This window comes from Orbicella faveolata, unplaced genomic scaffold, assembly GCF_042242905.1.
Source record: "Orbicella faveolata isolate gen_17 unplaced genomic scaffold, um_ofav_v1 contig_13, whole genome shotgun sequence".
Classification (NCBI taxonomy): Eukaryota; Metazoa; Cnidaria; class Anthozoa; order Scleractinia; family Merulinidae; genus Orbicella; species Orbicella faveolata.
In genome coordinates, this window is record NW_028301540.1 from 25,477,890 (window position 1) to 25,498,370 (window position 20,481).

At 39.6% G+C, this 20,481-nt stretch overlaps 2 protein-coding genes across 14 annotated transcripts in view; one reads left to right on the plus strand and one right to left on the minus strand.

Moving 5' to 3' along the window:
• LOC110058624 (uncharacterized) overlaps window positions 1-20,481 on the minus strand; it is a 147,400-nt gene that overhangs the window by 62,487 nt on the left and 64,432 nt on the right. For all 13 annotated transcript variants that reach the window (XM_089285180.1, XM_089285168.1, XM_089285178.1 and 10 more), the window contains 40 exons: window positions 20,174-20,293; window positions 19,806-19,931; window positions 19,464-19,589; window positions 19,266-19,382; window positions 17,910-18,035; window positions 17,292-17,417; window positions 16,705-16,830; window positions 16,289-16,414; window positions 15,991-16,116; window positions 15,753-15,869; window positions 15,455-15,580; window positions 15,187-15,312; window positions 14,780-14,905; window positions 14,509-14,634; window positions 14,156-14,281; window positions 13,908-14,033; window positions 13,711-13,827; window positions 13,483-13,608; window positions 12,936-13,061; window positions 12,680-12,805; window positions 12,301-12,411; window positions 11,802-11,927; window positions 11,526-11,651; window positions 11,055-11,180; window positions 10,540-10,665; window positions 10,269-10,394; window positions 9,993-10,115; window positions 9,708-9,833; window positions 9,036-9,161; window positions 8,647-8,772; window positions 8,079-8,204; window positions 7,541-7,663; window positions 7,092-7,214; window positions 6,751-6,876; window positions 6,490-6,615; window positions 6,297-6,413; window positions 5,842-5,964; window positions 4,912-5,037; window positions 4,627-4,749; window positions 4,320-4,442 (listed from right to left, as the gene is read on the minus strand). In XM_089285180.1, coding sequence (XP_089141306.1) covers window positions 4,320-4,442; window positions 4,627-4,749; window positions 4,912-5,037; window positions 5,842-5,964; window positions 6,297-6,413; window positions 6,490-6,615; window positions 6,751-6,876; window positions 7,092-7,214; window positions 7,541-7,663; window positions 8,079-8,204; window positions 8,647-8,772; window positions 9,036-9,161; window positions 9,708-9,833; window positions 9,993-10,115; window positions 10,269-10,394; window positions 10,540-10,665; window positions 11,055-11,180; window positions 11,526-11,651; window positions 11,802-11,927; window positions 12,301-12,411; window positions 12,680-12,805; window positions 12,936-13,061; window positions 13,483-13,608; window positions 13,711-13,827; window positions 13,908-14,033; window positions 14,156-14,281; window positions 14,509-14,634; window positions 14,780-14,905; window positions 15,187-15,312; window positions 15,455-15,580; window positions 15,753-15,869; window positions 15,991-16,116; window positions 16,289-16,414; window positions 16,705-16,830; window positions 17,292-17,417; window positions 17,910-18,035; window positions 19,266-19,382; window positions 19,464-19,589; window positions 19,806-19,931; window positions 20,174-20,293 — 4,965 coding nt within the window. The remainder of the gene's footprint in view (window positions 1-4,319; window positions 4,443-4,626; window positions 4,750-4,911; window positions 5,038-5,841; window positions 5,965-6,296; window positions 6,414-6,489; window positions 6,616-6,750; window positions 6,877-7,091; window positions 7,215-7,540; window positions 7,664-8,078; window positions 8,205-8,646; window positions 8,773-9,035; window positions 9,162-9,707; window positions 9,834-9,992; window positions 10,116-10,268; window positions 10,395-10,539; window positions 10,666-11,054; window positions 11,181-11,525; window positions 11,652-11,801; window positions 11,928-12,300; window positions 12,412-12,679; window positions 12,806-12,935; window positions 13,062-13,482; window positions 13,609-13,710; window positions 13,828-13,907; window positions 14,034-14,155; window positions 14,282-14,508; window positions 14,635-14,779; window positions 14,906-15,186; window positions 15,313-15,454; window positions 15,581-15,752; window positions 15,870-15,990; window positions 16,117-16,288; window positions 16,415-16,704; window positions 16,831-17,291; window positions 17,418-17,909; window positions 18,036-19,265; window positions 19,383-19,463; window positions 19,590-19,805; window positions 19,932-20,173; window positions 20,294-20,481) is intronic.
• LOC110058663 (QRFP-like peptide receptor) lies at window positions 2,981-4,302 on the plus strand. The gene has a single exon (XM_020765318.2). It carries the CDS (start codon window positions 2,981-2,983, stop codon window positions 4,028-4,030), a length of 1,050 nt encoding a protein of 349 aa, XP_020620977.2. The 3' UTR covers window positions 4,031-4,302.

Consider the following 20,481-nt stretch of genomic DNA (forward strand, 5'->3'; position numbering starts at 1 on the left):
CATGACAATACAGTTCGACATTAAGAGCCGAGGTAATCTCTGCCACAGGCTGTCAGACATCTTTATGTTTGTCGTGCTTTTATACAAATAATTTGAAAATGGAGAAGAGGGACATATATTAATCATTATTTTTCGGAAATTTGCGTTTGCCAGATTTTCCCTAAAACGTAATCGTCTTACATTTTGTTTACAGGCAACCTGAACTAAGACAATATTGTGGTCCTTTCAGCTCATTTTGCTTGCTGCATTTTTTTTTAGCTTTGTGAGTTGATGTAAATGAATCTTCTATAAAAAACGCTGAATAATAATAACAAAAACAAAAACGCTCACAGGAGTAAAGGAAGCGAATCCGTGTATTTTTTTGTTGTTGAAAACTTGCACGTTACAAACTTACATCTGTAATCGAATTTCAAAGTTTCACAAAGTTTCCATATAACATATAACGCGCGCTCTGATTGGCTGAAACAGCGTGCTTTATCAGAGAACAGAGCACGGGTTGATGACGGTAAGTTGGCTTCCAAATTTTTTCTTCGGAATTTTGACAAATTTGACCCAAATTAAACATCCCCTGTGACTTAGACAAACGCAGTGAAAGCGAGCTATTTTTCTGCAGTAAATATAGCTCACAGAGACCATTGTTAGCAACAGTAGTGTTAAAAGTGTACTAAAATAACAAGTTTTGCTAGATTCTCGCCGACAAAACATGTACAGCTCTAGCGAAATAAACAAATTCTCAACCTAGACAGTGCTTCGATAAAGACATAATTGTTACGAAGGCAGAAATTATACTAAGAAGTAAAACAACGACAGAAAACAACAATTGAACTGTTTCTGTTTATGATGAGAAGCTTTATTTTTGTAAATTTACAGTTAAAAATGCTCATTTGCTCAAACAACACTTACATGCAGTGTAGAAACGCTCGTGCTCCGGTCATCTCAGCGAAGTAAACCGACGAGTGGTCAGTGAAAAACTTGCTCTGATATTCTCTTCTGTACTCGGAGTAGAACTAGTGGGAGCCGTTAAGTCTTTCTAACTTTTACGCTAGTTCGGGCAATCTTGCTACATGCGGCTACAAGCCGTAACTAACTGTAGCCCTTTCAAATTCAACTCGGCATTTCGCATTTCATCCACAAGCTTTGAGCTCCGCGTTTCGTAATTTCCACGGGAAAAGTGCTCGTTTTCATGGGCCACTATACGGCCGGATTCCTCTGGACTGTTAACCTTTACCTGCGTTTAGATCCGTATTTAAACATTTACTTAAAAGCGAACTTTGAAGGCATCGCTCCTCTCTCGAAAGTCGCTCAAACTACTCGAAACTGAAAGCTTAGCTGAAGTCCAGTTTGTGATTGACAGCTGTCGCTTCGTTAGCCAATCAAATTATTTGAACAATTCTAACAACGATTGTGATTGGCTTATTTTAGCGTGCTTTATCAGGGAACAGTGCATGGCTGACGCCACTTTTGCTCGTTTGGAAAATAAAGTTTGGTTTGAAAATTCAGCCGTATGCGTGGGGAAATTATCTGATTCTTTATCATAAAACAATTAAAGAAGCCTCGACTGTGCTCTGTTCTGTTGTAAAGCACTTAGGAAGCGGTAGAGCACTCCAGAAGTAGGGAAAAACACTCGTCTACGTCTCGTGTTTTCCCCTACACTTCTTTCGTGCTCTACCGCTTCCTGCGTGCTTTACAACAGAACAGAGAACAGTCGAGGCTTCTTTATTTGTTAAATCGTAAGGCTATAATTGCTTCTTTTGGTTTTTCTCTTTCTAGTAGCGACTCAGCTGGACACTGAACTTAATGCATGCTCTTTGGAAGTGTCGTTCAAATGCCAAATATCGCTGTTAAGTGGCCGGATCAGTTCAGACGCGACAATGATTAGTCAAAATAGAAGCTTTTTCATCCAACACAGCAACAGTTTTCCTTTTCTACACCTCAGGTGGTCACTGTTTCAGTGATTGTACCCTTTTATTCGAATTTCTAAAATTTGCTTAACAACACTGATGAACAAAAAAGCGGCAAAGATATAGGCGGAAGGCATTGAAAATGCTAATTTTCTTCAGATTCCTTAATGTAAGGACACATACATTTAAAAGAGAATATTACATCGAAAATTCTTTTAATTCAAATTTGCTACAAAGATCGTTTAAAGATGACACATTACCTAGGCTTATCTGTTCCTATCAGTATTACACGGAACACTCTTTCCGCCGTTTAAAAAATTGCTTAAAGGTGCTCTGCATTTTAAAATTACTTAAATCGTTTACTAAACCAATTTGAAATTACGAAGTTTTAAGCCCGTACCCGAAATTGCCCGGCCATCATGATTGACTATGTTATTAAGCAAATACAAAAAAGTTATTTGTGAAACTAAATAATCGAGGACGATAAAATTAACTGACAAATAAATTATTGAATTTCCTTTTAGTCGTAACTTATATCAATTTACCGTCTTTTTATGTTTGTTGGACTTGTTGACAATTTATCTTGTATCTATGTCTGTCGCACCTCTTTGACAAAGCTCTAAACAAGTTGCGGCCTACGGGCGACTGTTTTCATTAGCTCATAAGCATTTGTTTAAGTGACATGAGCATGCAGAGTCAGTAAGAGGTTGTCAATTAGCGCCTTTTTTGGCGCCCTACTACGTTTGCACGTGTTGCTTAGGCCCCGTCCACGCTACGCCAGACAAATTTGAAAACGCAGCTTTATTTCTGCGGTTAGGCCTACCGTCCACACTAATCCGTCACGAAAACGGAGCTTTTCGAAAACGCTTTTCCAACCGGGGGAAAACCGGCGTAGTGTCGACGGCAAACATTTGTGCATTCAGGGTGCCGAAAAACGCCGTTTTCAATTTTTTTCCGGTGTAGTGTGCACGGGGTCTTAGGCTTATGTTTATGCCCGAGTAAAAACCAACCCTCAGGGTTAGTTCGCCAATTATGTTGACTTCCTAAAGAGCTATATACACTTCACGGTATGAGTAAACATGATGGATGGTCCTCTTATTAATACCACCATGCTAAACTCGACTGATGTCAGATGCATGCCTTTCATCAAAGAAGATCCCGTGTCTACAAAAGTCATCAAAGCAACAAGTTACATCGTAATGATGTTGCTCTCACTTCTTGGAAACGCGGCAGTCATCGCCATTGTTGCGAAAAACAAGCACATGAGGACTACGACTAACTACTTAATCGCAAACATGGCTGTGTCCGATATGTTGCTTTCGGCATTTGCAGTGCCGCGAGAACTAACACAAATCTTTGTCGGTTACCAGGGATGGCTAATCGATGGTCTATCAGGTGCAACACTATGCAAGGTTGTCTACTTCGTCCAAGAGATCTCAACCGCTGTCTCGATACAAAGTATTGTTGTTATCACATTGGATAGGTACACTGGAGTTGTTCAACCCTTTCGAAAGCCTTTCATCACTCCAAAACGACTTAAATTTGTAATTGCACTGATATGGCTAATATCAATGGGTCTACACGGTATTTATTTTTACATAGCGCGTCTTCAAAGAGTGAATGGAATCAGCATTTGCTCCTTCAGCTTTGAGCCAGCATTTGACAACTTACAAGCACTGAGGATCCACTTTACAATTCTATCTGTTTTTTTGATCGCCATTCCTTTGGCAATCGTCACCGTTCTGTATTCACTCATATTCAGGGCTTTGAGAAGACAGAAACCCATTTGGAAAGGATGTTCGTCTTCACTCATGAAAAGCCGGCGTAAAGAAAACACCAAAATAACCAAGAAAATTCTAGTAATCATACTTCTGTTTGTTATTTGCATATTTCCTGTAGATATCATCGGTTTTTTATTTTTCTTTTTGTGGGATAAGGAAATTCCTTGTGGTATGGACCAATTGAGTTTCGCAGCTAAGTTCATATTTTATTCCAACGCATCACTTAACCCTTGCATTTATGTCCTTCTAAATGGCAGATATCGCCGGGCTCTGCGACATCTTTTAAAAGGCTGTAAACGCTTCCCTCGTGAGATGGATATGGAAATGCTTACAGTAAAATATAAGTAGTTTACATAAATCTAATTAAAATTCGAGGTCTTATTTGATCGAGTTGCATTTAGGTCATTAACTACTCGATATAAACAATGTGATTTTGAAAACAACTTAAGAATGAATTCAACTTTTTAATGAATGTTTGTTCTTTGAAAATTGTCGTCTTCATTTCAAGATCGTTTATTCATTTCTGGCAGAAAGCCGCTTGGCACACTTGAACACCAGATTAAGGTACAGAAAAAATAACGACACCGAGAAGATAATGACAAAGCCAGATTTTTCTCGTAAAAGTCAAAATAATTACCTTGACAATTTCCTGCCTCTCCAATGTACCCGGGGGCGCAATTGCACGAGTAAGATCCAATCGTGTTTACACACTCTTCATCAATTGCACAGGTGTCATTCGTCTGTTTACATTCATCTCGATCTGTTGAAAAGTGAAGCAAAAGTTATTTGGGTAAATGGGTAAATCCTATTTCGACTTTCGACCACTAATTAAGCCAAAGCAAGACTTCCACTTGGAAATAACAGGTGAACCAAAAAATACGTCTTTTATCCAAGATTTTATTCTCCGGCAATATGATGCATTCAACGGTTAATTGAAGATTTACCTACGCATGTCCTGCCATCACCATCAAAACCCCGGATGCAGCGACACACATAACTTCCAGCAGTGTTTGAACACAGTGCGTTCTCGTGACAAGAATTCTCTGCATTTTCACATTCATCGATATCTGAAAAAATGAAAATACAAGTGAAATGAACGAAATCGCTGACCTTCATATCCCTTAGAGAGCATTCTGTTGTAAAATGTGGTTTTTGAACCCAGTTTTCAATTTGCTACTTCAGTAAGAATTAATTTTTGTTTGTAATAAAACGCAAGAACAAATATTTACCTGTGCAGCTTCTTCCATCACCCCGATATCCACTTAGACAGCGACAGATGTAGGATCCATCAGTGTTGTTACATAGAGCTTTGGAATCACATTGGTTTGTATCAGGGCTGGAACATTCATCGATGTCTGAAATCAGAGCAGCTGTAGATAAATTTTCTGTCTCAAAGCGACTAACCTGAAGCCACCAAGAAGAGTTTGTTTGACAAACAGAGGCGTCAAACCGTCTTTATCTTTTTTATTTAAAAAGAAACTCCTTTTCGATGGACACGTCCCAACATGGTTTATGGTTCATTCAAATTTTACTCTAAACACCGCGCAGCCGTTGGCTAAATGCGTTGGAACTAAAGAATCAGAGTTAATTTTCAGATCTAAGTGTAAACATTTCAGTAGTTATATTGGGTTCAAGACCAAATCTTAATTGAAACGTCTGCTGTGATGTTTCCACTACGTGGTGATATGGGTATTGAAAGAGAGCAATCAAGCAAATAAACACAAACTGGGTCCGTTTATTTAAAAATAGCAAGAGAAAAATGGCCTTGACAATTCCCTGCCCCTCCGGTGTACCCAGGGGCACAACTGCGCGAGTAAGACCCGATCGTGTTGACACAGTTCTCATTAGCTGCGCATGTGTCATTTGTCTCCTTGCATTCGTCGCGATCTGTTGAAAAAGTACACTCAAACGTTCATTTTAAGATGCAGCAATGTCATTTTACATGCAAATGAGAAATTTAGTGCAGGAAAACGTGTACTATACTTAATTATATCCCTCTACAATCACACTCTTTCGAAATATCACACCAAAAAGGCTCTTCTTCAACTAACAAAGTATAAAAAACTAAATTTTCGTATGAGGTGGAAGAAGTTCAAAAATTAAGGGCTAATTCGTTATTATGCAATCAAGCATTTCTATATAATGGTATGAACAATTACCTACGCATGTCCTGCCATCACCCTGAAAACCCTGGATACAGCGGCACACGTGACTTCCCGGGGTGTTGGAACACAGCGCATTTACGTCACAAGAATTTCCTCCATTGTCACATTCGTTGATATCTGTAAAATAAAATCTATGACTTCAGTAATTAGAACCAACTCTCTGTCGACCACTCCTTCATTAGGTAGTGTTAAAATGTATATTGAAACTAATGGCAACTCTATGGGCAATATGATACTGCGCGGGTACCTGATCTGCGATGCAATGAATTGCCACGAATTTATCCCAAGAACGTCTATAAACGCGATACATTTTAACCAATTTGGGTTCTAACCCTTCTTCTTACTACTGGACAGTTGGCGATTCATCACTTTGATCACAATATTATGAGCAGCAGTCTTAAAATAGTCTTGTACCGTTATAGGAGAAGCAACAGAAAACAGAACGCTACCTGCACAGACGTATCCATCACCCTCAAACCCAGGACTGCATTCACACATAGGACGTCCGCCACTTTCCAGGCAATTCGCATTTGGACCACAAGATGGGGAGCAGCCGACAACGATGGCTGAAACGTTAAACAGTTATAACTTTGAGTTGTGAATATTCCACCACATTTGCAGTAGATATAACAAAAAATATACCTGTGCAGTTTCTACCATCTCCCTGATACCCACTAAGACAGCGGCAGATGTAGGATCCCTCTGTGTTGTTACACAGAGCGTTGGCGTGACATTCGTTTGTTTCAGGGTTTGCACATTCATCAAAGTCTAAAGTCGAGGAGAAACGACAGACATGGCAGAGGATTAATTCCATCCTATGTAAAGAATCAAGCGTATGGTCTTTTCTAAGGAAATGTTGCCTAAAGATGCATCAGACATATTTGTTACGGCATAAATATTTACCTGTGCAGTTTTTACCATTGCCCTGATATCCACTTACACAGCGACAGACATACGACCCTTCAGTGTTCGTGCACACAGCATTGGAATCACATTCGTTTGTTTCAGGGCTTGCACATTCATCGACGTCTGCAATTGGGGTCAAAATAAGAAAATTAAATTTCAATTTTCAATGCAAGTTAGGGAAGAAGCTGTTTTCTTTTCTTTTTTCAGTATTTTGCAATCGTGTAAGTAAGCTTGTTTAGACTTTGCGGTGTTCATAGCCATTGCTGGTAAGGGCTCAATGAAACAAACGTTAGGATCAAACGGAGCGTATTAAAAAATACGTTACAGCGAAAAATAACCTTGACAATTTCCTGCCTCTCCAGTGTACCCAGGAACACAAGTACAAGAGTACGATCCAGGCTTGTTCACACACTCTTCATTAGCTGCGCATGTGTCGTTGCTCTCCCTGCACTCGTTGCGATCTGTTTTAAAGAAAGTAAAATCGAAACAAAGTTAAGCGGAAAACTAGGCTAGTAATTCATTCAAATAAGCGTTTCGATCCACTAGAAAGTGCAGTGTCAACAGTTTTGTGCTGCAATTCTTTTGAAACGTCTATAGTTAACGACTTATTTCGTGATCAAAATCCCCCATGCCGAAACTACCCTTCTTGCAACAGCACAAATCGTAGTGACGCTTGGCTTTATTTGTATTCCCATATCACATTGTTAATAGCTTTAGATCACGAGCAAAAGAGTTACAGCTGTGTTAAGATAAAGAACGATGAAAGCATGTTTATAAACTGACTTACCTACGCATGTCCTGCCATCTCCCTCAAAACCCCGAATGCAACGGCACACGTAACTTCCCGGGGTATTGGAACACAGTGCATTCGCGTGACAAGAATTTTCTCCATTTTCACATTCATCGATGTCTACACAACACAGAGAAGAATAATGATAAAGCGCCTAACCTATTGATCACTCGGACGGTTTTGAGGACATAAAACCCTGCGTGTCTTTTCCACAAGCTAAGGGACTAACACAGACAACGCAACAATCCTGTTTCTTCAGCATAAAGTAGCGAATTGTACTGTTACTCTCAATGACTGAGATGCTATAGTGCATCGGAGGTAGCTCTTAGTATTACATCGCATCGCATCGCCCCAACTACTATTCGGTATTTACATTATACGCCTGAGCAGTTCAAGTGCCATGCTCAAGAACTGTGTTTTCTTTGCTTAACACAAGATCAAGCGCAGTGCATGTTCCGACACAAGGTTCGAGCTTTAGATCTCCAATTCGACGCAATAGCGCAATAATAACAAAAGCTTTACCAAGAAAATTCACCTGTGCAGTTTCTTCCATTACCCTTATAACCACTAACACAACTACAGACGTAGGATCCTTCAGTGTTGTTACACAAAGCGTTGGGGTCGCACTCGTTTGTTCCAGAGCTTGCGCATTCATCTACGTCTACAATTAAGAACCAAACATGAATGAGAAAGATTTAAATTTTGTTGTCGCCAGCGTAGTACGAAGAAACGAAACTGACTCCCCAATACGAGTTGAACCCATATGGTGAACTATTCCTTATAACATTTTCCTTTAAAGCCAACTATGATCGATGACGGGTTTACTCAAAGGGAGACGTTACAAGCCTGATCCATCCACAGCAATCTTGACAATTTCCCGCCCCCTTCCGACTCATCCACTGTACCCAAGGGCACAATTGCATGAGAAGCACATACTTTTCTGCACAGGTGTGGTTCTCTATACATCCCTCCGTAATCTGATGATATACTAAGTGACATGCTACTTTTTCGTCAAAATTATGTTGTAAAATAATGTTAACTTTGCCAAGAATAACTATTTCGCTAACTGCATATAAAACACATAAAACAAAACAGATATTTACCGGTGCAGTCTCTACCATCTCCCTCGAATCCTTTGAGACAGCGACAGATGTAGGATCCGACAATGTTACTACACTTGGCGTTTGGATCACAGTCGTTTTGTTCCTCATCGGCGCATTCGTCGGTGTCTAAAATTGTAAAATACTTTTATCAACTACAAACAAAGACATGCGCGGGACGCCATGCAGAAAATGATAGTCTCATAAATCTTTTGCGAGACACTCCTTTGTTTCCAGGGTTGCACATATACTGATGTCTGTGATTAATACAAAAGATAGATTTTGAGGTGAATAACTTTGTTTGAGGGAGCTACCAAATTTCGTCAGCCAATGGTTTAAGCAGCACGGGTGAAGAAGTCACAATCAAAAACATAACTACAAGAAATATTTACCCGTGCAATTTCTTCCATCACCCTGATATTCGCTAAGACACGAGCAAACATACGACCCTTCAGTGTTGGTACACAGAGCGTTAGGATCACACTCATTTGTTTCGAAGCTTGCACATTCATCAACGTCTATAATCATAGATAAAAGATAGATGTTGTTAATGTAGTTTCGAAAAACCGCGAAGATTCTTCAGGTAAAAGAGTTTTAAGCAGCAAAGGCGAAGAAGTCAACACCGAAGAAACCATTGCAATAATTATTCCAAATGTTTGAAACAGAGTGTGATACAGGTCAGCCAAATTACATGCAGATGATCCGCAACTTTGAAAGTGCGCGCCTTAATCAGCTTTTCTTCGGCCACAACGTTTTAAGTTGTACTACAGTCACAAACGCACAAGCAGAGCTGCCCTTCAAAGTAAAGAATAAAAACAAAAAAAAATAAAGGCGTCTCTTTTTAGTGTCCAAAACTAATATATAACGGGCACATGACAGCTCGAGAGAAAAGAAAGAGCAAAACCTTTTTTATCTACTTAATGAGAGCGGGACACTAATATCTTTTTCTAATGAGAGTCACAATCGCAGCCTGTCTGGCTAGAATCCCACACACACTAACCTTCAGGTCACTAAACAACAACTTACATACTATAACTTAACATAACTTTCAAACAGATATTTACCTGTGCAGCTTCTACCATCACCCTGGTATCCACTGAGGCAACGACAGACGTAGGACCCTTCAGTGTTGTTACACACTGCGTTGGGGTCGCATTCGTTATTTTCAGAGCTTGTACACTCATCAATGTCTGTGATTAGACAAAAGATAGGTATGGACATTGAAATTAGGCAACGTTGGGGTGAGATAACAAAAAAGACTGGTACACGAAAAATCCAGCAGTTTTGCAATCTCTTTGTCTTACAATACTTTTTGATTAACCAAAATTATCCGACAAAAGTTTCCCCACCTGTACATATTTTCTCGTCTCCTGTAAATCCTCCACGACAACGGCAGACATAGGATCCTTCAGTGTTGGTACACAAAGCGTTAGGGTCACATTTGAGCTCTTTATTCTCACACTCGTCAATGTCTGTAATTGAATATAGCAACAATTAAACATTTGACATTCTCACTTGCGACAGAAGTAAAAATCGCTGTTTTTGAAAGAAGAGGTTAAATTTCGTCATGCAGTTAAAATGGCTTAAGCAAGGATGAAGAAGTTAAAACCAAAGAAACAACTTACCTGTGCAGTTTCTTCCATCGCCCTGATAACCACTAAGACAACGACAAACATAAGACCCTTCTGCATTTGTACACAGAGCATTTGGATCACACTCGTTTGTTTCTGAGCTTGCGCATTCATCTACGTCTATTATAGATAGAAGATGAATGTTAGCATCATGGATTATTCAGCTTGGAAAACCTTCACACCAAATTTCGTCATGCACTTTAAAAATTTAAAACAGAAAGAGTGGAGAAGTTAGCAGCAAAGAAAAACTAGAAGAAATCATTACCTGTGCATCTTCTTCCATCACCCTGATATCCACTCAGACAACGACAAACGTAGGATCCTACTGTGTTTGTACAAGCAGCGTTGGGGTCACACTCGTTTGTTTCAGAACTTGCACATTCATCGACATCTGGTTTATGGATGAAAGGTAGATGTTGTTTAACAATTATTCCTCGAGTGCCCGTTGGATATGAGACGGTAGATAGCTAACGAGGCGCGTAGCGCCGAGTTGGCTTTAATCAATTCATATCCAATAAGCGCGAGTGGAATAATTGTTTTATTAAAAAGGGCCCCCAAATATAGATTTAACTAAACTAAAATAAGACTAAAAACGCCCCAAAAAATCACCCGTACGCCTGTCATATTTGTAGAGCATGGTATAATGGTCCATAACTCATGATGGCTAAACCAATAATAAAAAAAAACTATCGAATTGCATAATCCAATGGTCAAGTGTTTTAAAGCAATAAGTTTAAGCTCTGAAGCAATAACACAGCCATTAAGACAAATCTCAATTACCTGTACAGTTTCTACCATCACCCTGATATCCAGTAAGACAAAGACAGATGTAGGATCCGACAGTGTTGTTACACAGAGCGTTAGGATCACACTGGTTTGTTTCAGGGGTTGCACATTCATTGATATCTGTAATTAAGGACAAAAGATGGTATTGGTTTATTCCGCTTAAAGAAAATATAATCTTTCATATAATCACTTGTATCATCACCATCTACGGGTATATTACGAACTCACGACGTGACCAGCTCTCAGTGAGCTTAATAGCTCGGTTGTTAGAGCAATGTACCTATATCGCAAAGGTCATGGGCTCGAATCCCCTTAAAGCTAGATTTTTTTTCAGGCTTTAATTTCACAACTGCTTCATTTGTATATATAACTGACAAGACTAATCACGTCAGACTTAATTCATTTTTCAGTTAAAAATGCTTTAAATAACAAAGAAGAAAGTAAAAACAAAGAAACAATTTATACCTGTGCAGTTTCTCCCATTACCCTGATAACCACTGCGGCATCGACAAACATAAGATCCTTCAGTATTTGTACACTGAGCGTTAGGATCACAATCGTTTGCTTCAGAGCTTTTACATTCATCTACATCTATAATTATGGATAAAAGATGGGTGTTGGCATTATGGATTATTCAGCTTAGAGAAAAACATCCCAAATTTCGCCATGCCGTCTAAAACGTTACAACAGAATGGGTGAACAAGGAGTCCACAGCAAAGATCAACTAGAGGAATAATTTACCAGTACAGTTTCTGCCATCACCCTGATATCCGTTCAGACACCGACAAACGTAGGATCCAGCTGTGTTTGTACAAAGAGCGTTGGGGTCACACTCGTTTGCTTGAGAGCTCGCACATTCATCAATGTCTGTAATCAAAGATGGATGTTAGCATCATAAGTTTAGTATGGTATGGATATGTTTCCTACCTTGCATAAATTAGGTTATGGTATGGTATGGGTATCACATGGGTGTGGAATGGGTATGGTATGAGTACCGTATGGATATGGTATGGGTATGGTATGGATATGGTATGGATATGGTATGGATATGGCATAGATATGGTATGGGTCACCGAAATGTTTCTATTGGTTAGTTCCTAAATGAGAAGTAAACAACCACTGCGTGTTATGTGCACGTCAAAATGGCCAAAATAAGCGAACAAAAACTTGCAACATGGCACTTTGTCAAGTTTCATAACAACTCTCCTATGTTAACTATGGAATCCTGCAACAGCAGTACCTGTGCAATTGTAGCCATCTCCTGTGTATCCACTTGAACACGAACAGTATGGGAAGATATCATCTTCAACGCAGTATGAATTGTCACCGCACTTAGGGTTACAGCCAGGAACTGGGGAGTAAAAACTCAACGGTGTTGAAAGAAGTCAAAATGAAAGATTACCTTACCTTACTGAGTGCAAGGAGGCGCGACAAGAGTCGCGTATTCTCCTTACATTTTCTCATTTCGTATCCACTCCTCTTATCCACACAAAGGAAATCTAATGCTTTTACCAGCAACGCTTTCATTTCTATTCCTAAAACTACGTTTAGCAAGAACAAATTGTGAGTTTGATGTCACGAAATCTCTTCTTATTATATGCGAGTCTTCAATATCTTACCTATACAGTTCCGGCCGTCTCCCTCGTAGCCTAGGAGACATCGGCAGATGTAAGATCCATCGGTGTTGGTGCACAAGGCGTTGGGGTCACATTCATTTGTTTCGTCACTTGCACACTCGTCAATATCTACATAGGGATAGAAAACGTTTACCTATAAACTTGCACAATGTCCAAGTGCTTTCTGATTCTCACTTTTACATTTAAGAATAAAAAAAAACATCAACCATCTGGATCCCTGTCTTAAGTGCAACTTTACCTGTGCAGTTTACGCCATCACCTTGAAAGCCAACTTTACAGCGACAGGAGTATGACCCATTTGAGTTGGTACATACAGTATTCAGGCCACAGTCGTTTGACTCAGCATTTACACATTCATTCACATCTGCGTTTGTCAAAGAACGGAGTATTTTTAACTCAAACAAGGTTTCACTTTACAAGTACATGACGTAACAGACGTCTTTCCTTGATGATAACTTAAAACTGGAAATTCTAAACAGTTTCATCAACTTAAGGGTGTATGCTAAGATATCGTCATTGCTTTTTTAGTGGGCATAGAAAACAAACGAAGGTCGGAAAGGAGGTTGTAGTGTAAGAGGGAATTTCAATCTCTTTTCCCGTTCGCTAGTCAAAGCGAAAGTTAAGTACTCTTTACTCTGCCGTGATTTAACAATTACTTTTTAGTGAAGTTATATGTATTTCCAACTAACGTAGAACATCTAAATGCAGTTTTGAGTGCATTAGCCTTAAATCAAAATAGCGTGACAGAGCAGGACCTTAGTCTTTTAACTGACAAGATTCCTTACCAGCGCAAAATTGACCATCTCCCTCGTAACCTCTAAGACAGCGGCAGATGTACAATCCCTCAACGTTAGTACACAGGGCATTGGGGTCACATTCGTGGAGCTCAACACTCTCGCACTCATCAATGTCTGCATTTAGTGCACAAGAGAGAAACAACTTGAAATGATTTCGTTCCCGTCACGTTTTGGGTGGGGGATATTTGCCAAATCACAACTCATTATAAAACCAACCTGAACAGTTGTATCCGTCTCCTTGGAAACCAGGATTACACACACAAACAGGTAATTTACCACTTGTCTGACAACCAGCATTGGGACCACAAGGTGGAGAACAGCCAGGGATTACCGCTGAAAAGTGAAAGTAAAAATGACTTCCAGTGCTAAAACTTTAGACCGTATCAGTAAACCGCAAATGATAAGATATTTACCAGTGCAGTTTCTACCATCTCCCTGATATCCACTAAGACAGCGACAGACATAAGACCCTTCAGTGTTGGTACAAAGGGCGTTGGGGTCACAATCATTTGTTTCATTATTGGCGCACTCATTTTTATCTGGAAACGAAAGAAGGAATAAAACACAATAAGACCTATCCCGGGTGGTTGATGGCTTTTGAACTGAGAGAAGCATATTGGGAAGTTTCACTACACCAGATGATAAAACACAAAAACACTACCTATACAAGTCCTTCCGTCTCCTTCATATCCCACCAGGCAGCGGCAGACGAAAGACCCTTCGGTATTGGTGCACAGAGCACTGGAGTCGCACTCGTTTGACTCAGCATTATCACACTCGTCAATGTCTTCATAAAAAGAGAGGAAAAGACTGTTATATGGGAGCAAGGTTTGTCCATCATTTGATATTTCCCTTTAAATCGGTTTAAGTGAGGACACAAACAAAAACATTTGGAACACGTCGGAGAGCAAGAGGTGACGGCTGGAAGGTTAAAACTAACAAAACACAACACACGTCGAGATCTGAAATTTTGTGAAAGTCAATGAAACAAATCAAAACTAAGAAAATACTTACCAGTGCAGTTTCTACCATCTCCAGCATATCCTCTTCTACAGCGACAGACGTAAGATCCTTCAGTATTGGTACACATTGCGTTCAGGTCACACTCGTTTGCTTCAGGGGTTGCACACTCGTCAACATCTGGTAGAAGAAAGTTGTAACGTGTTGAGATCATTCCCTATGGCAGTCCACTTTACCCCAAAGGAGTACTGCGGTCCATATCAGAGGCTTTTTGAAATGACTGGTCAATATGGAAGTGAAGGTCTACAAGACTGAGACATTTTACCTGTGCAGTTTTTGCCACCACCAGTATATCCCCTTTTACAGCGACAAACATATGACCCTTCAGTGTTGGTACACATGGCGTTTAAATCACATTCGTTGGCTTCAGCGCTAAAACATTCATCAATATCTGCAAAAACAAGCGATGATAACTAAGATGCAACTTAGTACAGTATAAATGGTTCTTCCATGCTGCTTTAGTTGAAATACTATCCTTCATAACACAGGTTTTCTTTTTTAACACTTTCGCAATGAAGTCGTAGGTTGATGACGGCTCATAGCTCAAGCCACAGCTCTTACGCAAGAAATGAAACTTTAGGGGATATTGGAAACGGAGTAGTACTATATAAAAGTTGAAGGCTTCATACAATGTAAATGGCAGTGGAGGATTCCAACGCAAATATATTTTACCTGTACAGTTTTTGCCATCTCCAGCATATCCCCGTTTACAGCGACAAACATACGACCCTTCAGTATTGGTACACATGGCGTTCAGGTCGCATTCGTTTGCTTCAGGACTTGTACACTCGTCAACATCTGAGAAAGAAAGTTGTAACCTGTTTTAGTTCATTCCCTATGACAGTCGATCCCAATTTACGCCAAAGGAGTTCGATCAGAGGTTTTTTTGAAATGAAAGGTCAATATGGAAATAGAGGTCGATAACACTAAGACATTTTACCTGCGCAGTTTTTACCATCTCCAACATAACCCCGTTTGCAGCGACAGACATACGACCCTTCAGTGTTGGTACACATGGCGTTGGAGCTACAGTCATTCACTTCAGCGCTAGCACACTCATCAATATCTGCAAAACGAAATTAGTTGGTAGGTTGTGGTTGATGGGTTATTAATTAATTTACTGTGCACGGAAATTACGAATTACGAACCTCATCTTTGTAAACGTATCTAACTAATAATGTATCCCACAAAAACTGACAAAAATATAGAATGCTGTTTTAGAAAACTGTATAACTGACCTATGCAACTCTGTCCGTTTCCTTGGAAACCAGGTTTGCAAACACACACAGGGAGTTCACCACCGTCATCGCAAAACGCGTTTGGGTCACACAATGGAGAACAGCCAGAAATCACGGCTAAAGAAACAACAAATATGCACGTGTTATCATTACAATACAATAACTATTGCAGCATCTTCACGCCGCCCGTTACAGCTGTCTATAATGAAACGCTGCGAGATATAAAGTTTGTAAATACCTGTACAGTTTCGGCCATCGCCCTCATAACCTCGAATGCAGCGGCACATGTAGGATCCATCAGTGTTGGTACATAGGGCGTTGACGTCACACTCATTTGCTTCAGCACTTGCACATTCGTCAGTGTCTAAATAAAATAAGTACGTTTTTGTTGATATTATTTGAATTCTAAGCAAAATTAAATACCATTTTTGGATAGACTTCTAAAGCTGTCGGCTCAGATCCCAAAATAGATAGCTATAGCGCAGATAACATTTCATAATTCGGCTAAATATTTTGAAATCATACACTTTTCTTACCTGTGCAGTTTTTACCACTTCCGACATATCCTTTTTTGCATCTGCAAACGTACGACCCTTCAATGTTCGTACACACAGCATTTGAATCACAATCGTTTGTTTCGCTGCTTGCACACTCGTCCACGTCTGATTAAAAAAAATAATAATAATAACGCGTCGTTATCAATATATGAAAGTTAGCGTGGAATAACAAAAATGTTCTCAAGTTTGTTCCCCCTTCCCAAGCTAGAAAGATCAAATCTATCAACATATCCACGCATACTTTTGTTTTTACCAACATTGATTTTCGACGGTGGTTTGCTCGACAATTTACGTACACTTAACAAGAATTTGGTAAAAGTCTGGTGGAACGCGAAGAGGGTACCTCTGTCGGCTACTAATAATGAGACTATTTCAATGCCAAGTAACTTGGATACCTGTGCAATTTCTACCATCTCCTTCGTAACCCCTACGACAGCGACATATGTATGATCCTTCAGTATTGGTACGCAGAGCGTTGGGATCACACTCGTTTGATGCAGGACTTGCACATTCATCGACATCTGAATGAAAACATAATTATATTACTTCCTGAACTGGTTTTCATGAACTTTTGCTGGTCTATATCCAAAATGGGTTTGGTGAACAGAAAGCTTACTCCCAGATGACACCTGTGGGCTCCCGTTAATTCAAAAACGATGGACCAAATTAAGAGCGATCTTCGTATAACCCAGAAGGATAAGTACCAGAAAGGCCGAGACTGTATTATCATCTCCTTTCATGTCCCTCGAATTAAACATAATTATTTCCATTCTACTGCACCTTTGTTGTGATAAACGTATATAAGTATTATCATATGAAAGATAAATTAAGCAAATACGGTCCACCTCTAGTAGCCTAAGTCTCAAACCTGTGCAATTCTCTCCGTCTCCTTAGAAACCAGGTCTACAAACACACACAGGGAGCACAACAAACAGAGTAGATAAAGACCAGAATGTAGATTTACACTGAAAAATATCAATACCTGTGCAGTTTCGACCATCACCCTCATAACCTCGAATGCATCTGCAGACATAGGATCCTTCAGTGTTGGTGCACATGGCATTGGGGTTACAGTCGTTCTTCTCATTACTGGAACATTCATCGACATCTATATTATTATGAGAAAACAGTGACAAAAACATTACGGTAAGTGAAGGTAGTTCTCTTTTAAAGAAACAACATCAACAACGATCAAGGAAAAAGTATCGATATAACAAAATGCCTGATAACTTCAGTGTCTTTATGGGCCAAGCAAGTGTTTAGTAACGGCAGTTAATGTAGCATGTGGGTAATTTAAAATACGTAAACAGAAAGCTACTTATACATTTGTTGTCTCACTCTAGAAATATAGTTTGTCAGTCCAGTTTTGGCTCTCTCTCTATCATGCTACCTTTTCAAGACAAAGATACCCTCTCTTTAGAGAGGGTAGCGTTGCGCCACAGAGAGTACCAGCACTGAACCATTTGAAAGTTTTCCAATAAACTGTCGAGTTGTAATATCTCGTAAGTAGCCTTAGATTGGATCCAGAACAGTTAAGATCCCATGAACATCTCAGAGTATGCCTTTGCCTGAGATATTACGGATACCATTTACTTTTCACCTGTGCAGTTTTTGCCGTCCCCTTTAAAGCCCCGGATACAGCGACAGCTGTAAGAACCTTCAGTGTTTGTACACCAGGCATTAGGGTCACACTCGTTGGTTACAACACTAGCGCACTCTTCAATATCTGTACATTCGAAGGAGAAAAAAAAATAAAGGTGTACTTTTGAAGACCATTAACACTGTACCTGTACAGTTTCACCCGTTCCCCTCATATCCGCTAACACAGTGAGAGAAGTACAATATTATGTAAAATATGTACAGATGTAAATTATTACGATCCTTTCTTGTGCAGTTTAAAATTTCTAGCAAATGGGAAAGCGTTTAAATAAGGCGAGTGGAAATAATGTGAGTGGCGACATTTGCGAGGCAACTCTGGCATCTCCAGGGAAATGAAGTGAGGTACCAAAGATAAAAAGAAACCACTTAAATTGCAATACCGATATACGAAGCTGACCTCGATACCCAGTCCTTTCTATTCTTCAAAAATGTTATAAAGTTTAGGCCTTAAAGCGCGGCGCCGTGGCTAGTAACAGGAAAACCGAGGCACTTGCCTCAGTCTCTTTTTCGTTTTTGTTGCCGTTGTTGCCGTTGTTGCCGTTATTGTTGTTGTTGTTGTTGTTGTTGTTGTTGTTGTTTTTGAAGGGGAAAGAAAAACACTGCTAGCAAATAAATAAACAAACAAATAACATTAAATCAGTCATCAGCTTTTTTCTGGCTACGGCCCTGATCTGATTTAAGGACAGAACATAATTTTTCTTTTTTTACAGAAGTTGCCGGTACAGTTTCGTCTCCCTCCCTGATATCCTTTAAGACAGCGACAGACATAGGATCCTTCCGTGTTTGTACAAAGCGTACTGCGGTCACACTCGTTTGTTTCAGAGCTTATACATTCATCAATATCTGGCAACCAATAATTTTGTATTAGTGAATGTTGGTTGTTTTAACTTTTGCTATGATGTTCTCGTACAGACTTGCGAGAGGCGGCCAGTTTTAGCTATCTGCATGAACAACCAAGACCGTGTCCACGATATCCTCTTTTACAGCGACAAACATAAGATCCTTCATTCAGAGTTTATGCAAATGGAATTAAGGTCATTGTCATGTTACTCGCACACTTATTGATATCAAAATTTTAGAGCAAAAAGTACTTGTAAACAGAATTGTGGAGGGATGTTAAAACTGTAACCTTCAATTCTCAATGCCTTGTTTCCTTGCTCTTTCTATCTCCGCCTATATCAATGGATCGTTTTTGTAAACAATCATGTTTTTTTTAAATTTCTTTTTCAATTAAGGAGATCAACAGGGGTACTTACGGGTTAATGACCAGAGGCGTAAAGAAATGTGTCTTAATTACCAGTACAATTGTATCCATCGCCTTGGAAACCCGAAAAACAAGCACATACTGGGAGTCCATCTTCTTCTTTGCAAAACCCATTTGGACTACAAGATGGCGAGCAACCAGATATGACGTCTGAAGATACAAACAATATAAGTTAGTTCGAGCTACAGAATGGGTCCAAAGCAAGGATTAGAAAATCTCTGTATCATATACCTGTGCACTTTCTTCCATCCCCTTCATATCCCTTCACACAGCGACAGAGATAAGATCCAATGGTGTTAGTACACAGGGCGTTGGGGTCACACTCGTTCTTTTCAGAATTGGTGCACTCGTCAACATCTAAATTGTTTGGGTGAGTAAAAAAAGAAAATGTTTCCTTCTGAGGATCGATCATTTGTGGGGTCGGAACGGAAAAATAAATAAAACCGCGTTAATTCATACGGAGGTCGTAAAGTAGCGGAATAATTTGCTGTATCTGAAGACATTGAAACTGACGTTTTATTCCTTAAATAAGATCTTTAGAGGACAAACCAATCCTGACCATAACATCATTACCTGTGCAGTTTCTACCATCGCCCTCGTATCCGTTCAGACAGCGACAGGTGTAAGATCCCTCAGTGTTGTTACACAAGGCGTTCAGGTCACAATCGTTTCTTTCAGCATTGTCACACTCATCCTCATCTACGTCCATTGGAAGAATTAACGTTTAGTTAGCTCGTTGGGTCATTTGATTAAGCGGTGAAAAATATGACTCAAAATTAGAAGGGTGCGACATTCCTTGATATCAGCGGGCTATAACCGCTGTAAATATGGCGAATTCTCGCTACCTGGGTTTAAAATCCCGTATTGTCCTTGGGTTACAATGTAACTGCTACTTAATTACTTAGAAAATTTCAATGAATAAGTCACCAATGGATTTATACCTATGCAATATCGGCCATCGCCCTCATAACCTCTTAGACAGCGACAGATGTAAGATCCGTCAGTGTTGGTACATAGGGCGTTTAAATCGCAGTTGTTTTCATCCTCACATTCATCGATGTCTAAGATGAGCAAAATGAAGAGAAAAACCATTATTAGATAAGTATTATGGCAGTAAACTTATTTCTCACACACCTCTGGGAACCATTGTCAAGCTGACCGCCGCCAACTGACTCTATTATTTCTCAAACCAATTCAGCCTAACATTACACGTAATGTAGGCAAAAATACAGTAATATGAAACAACAGA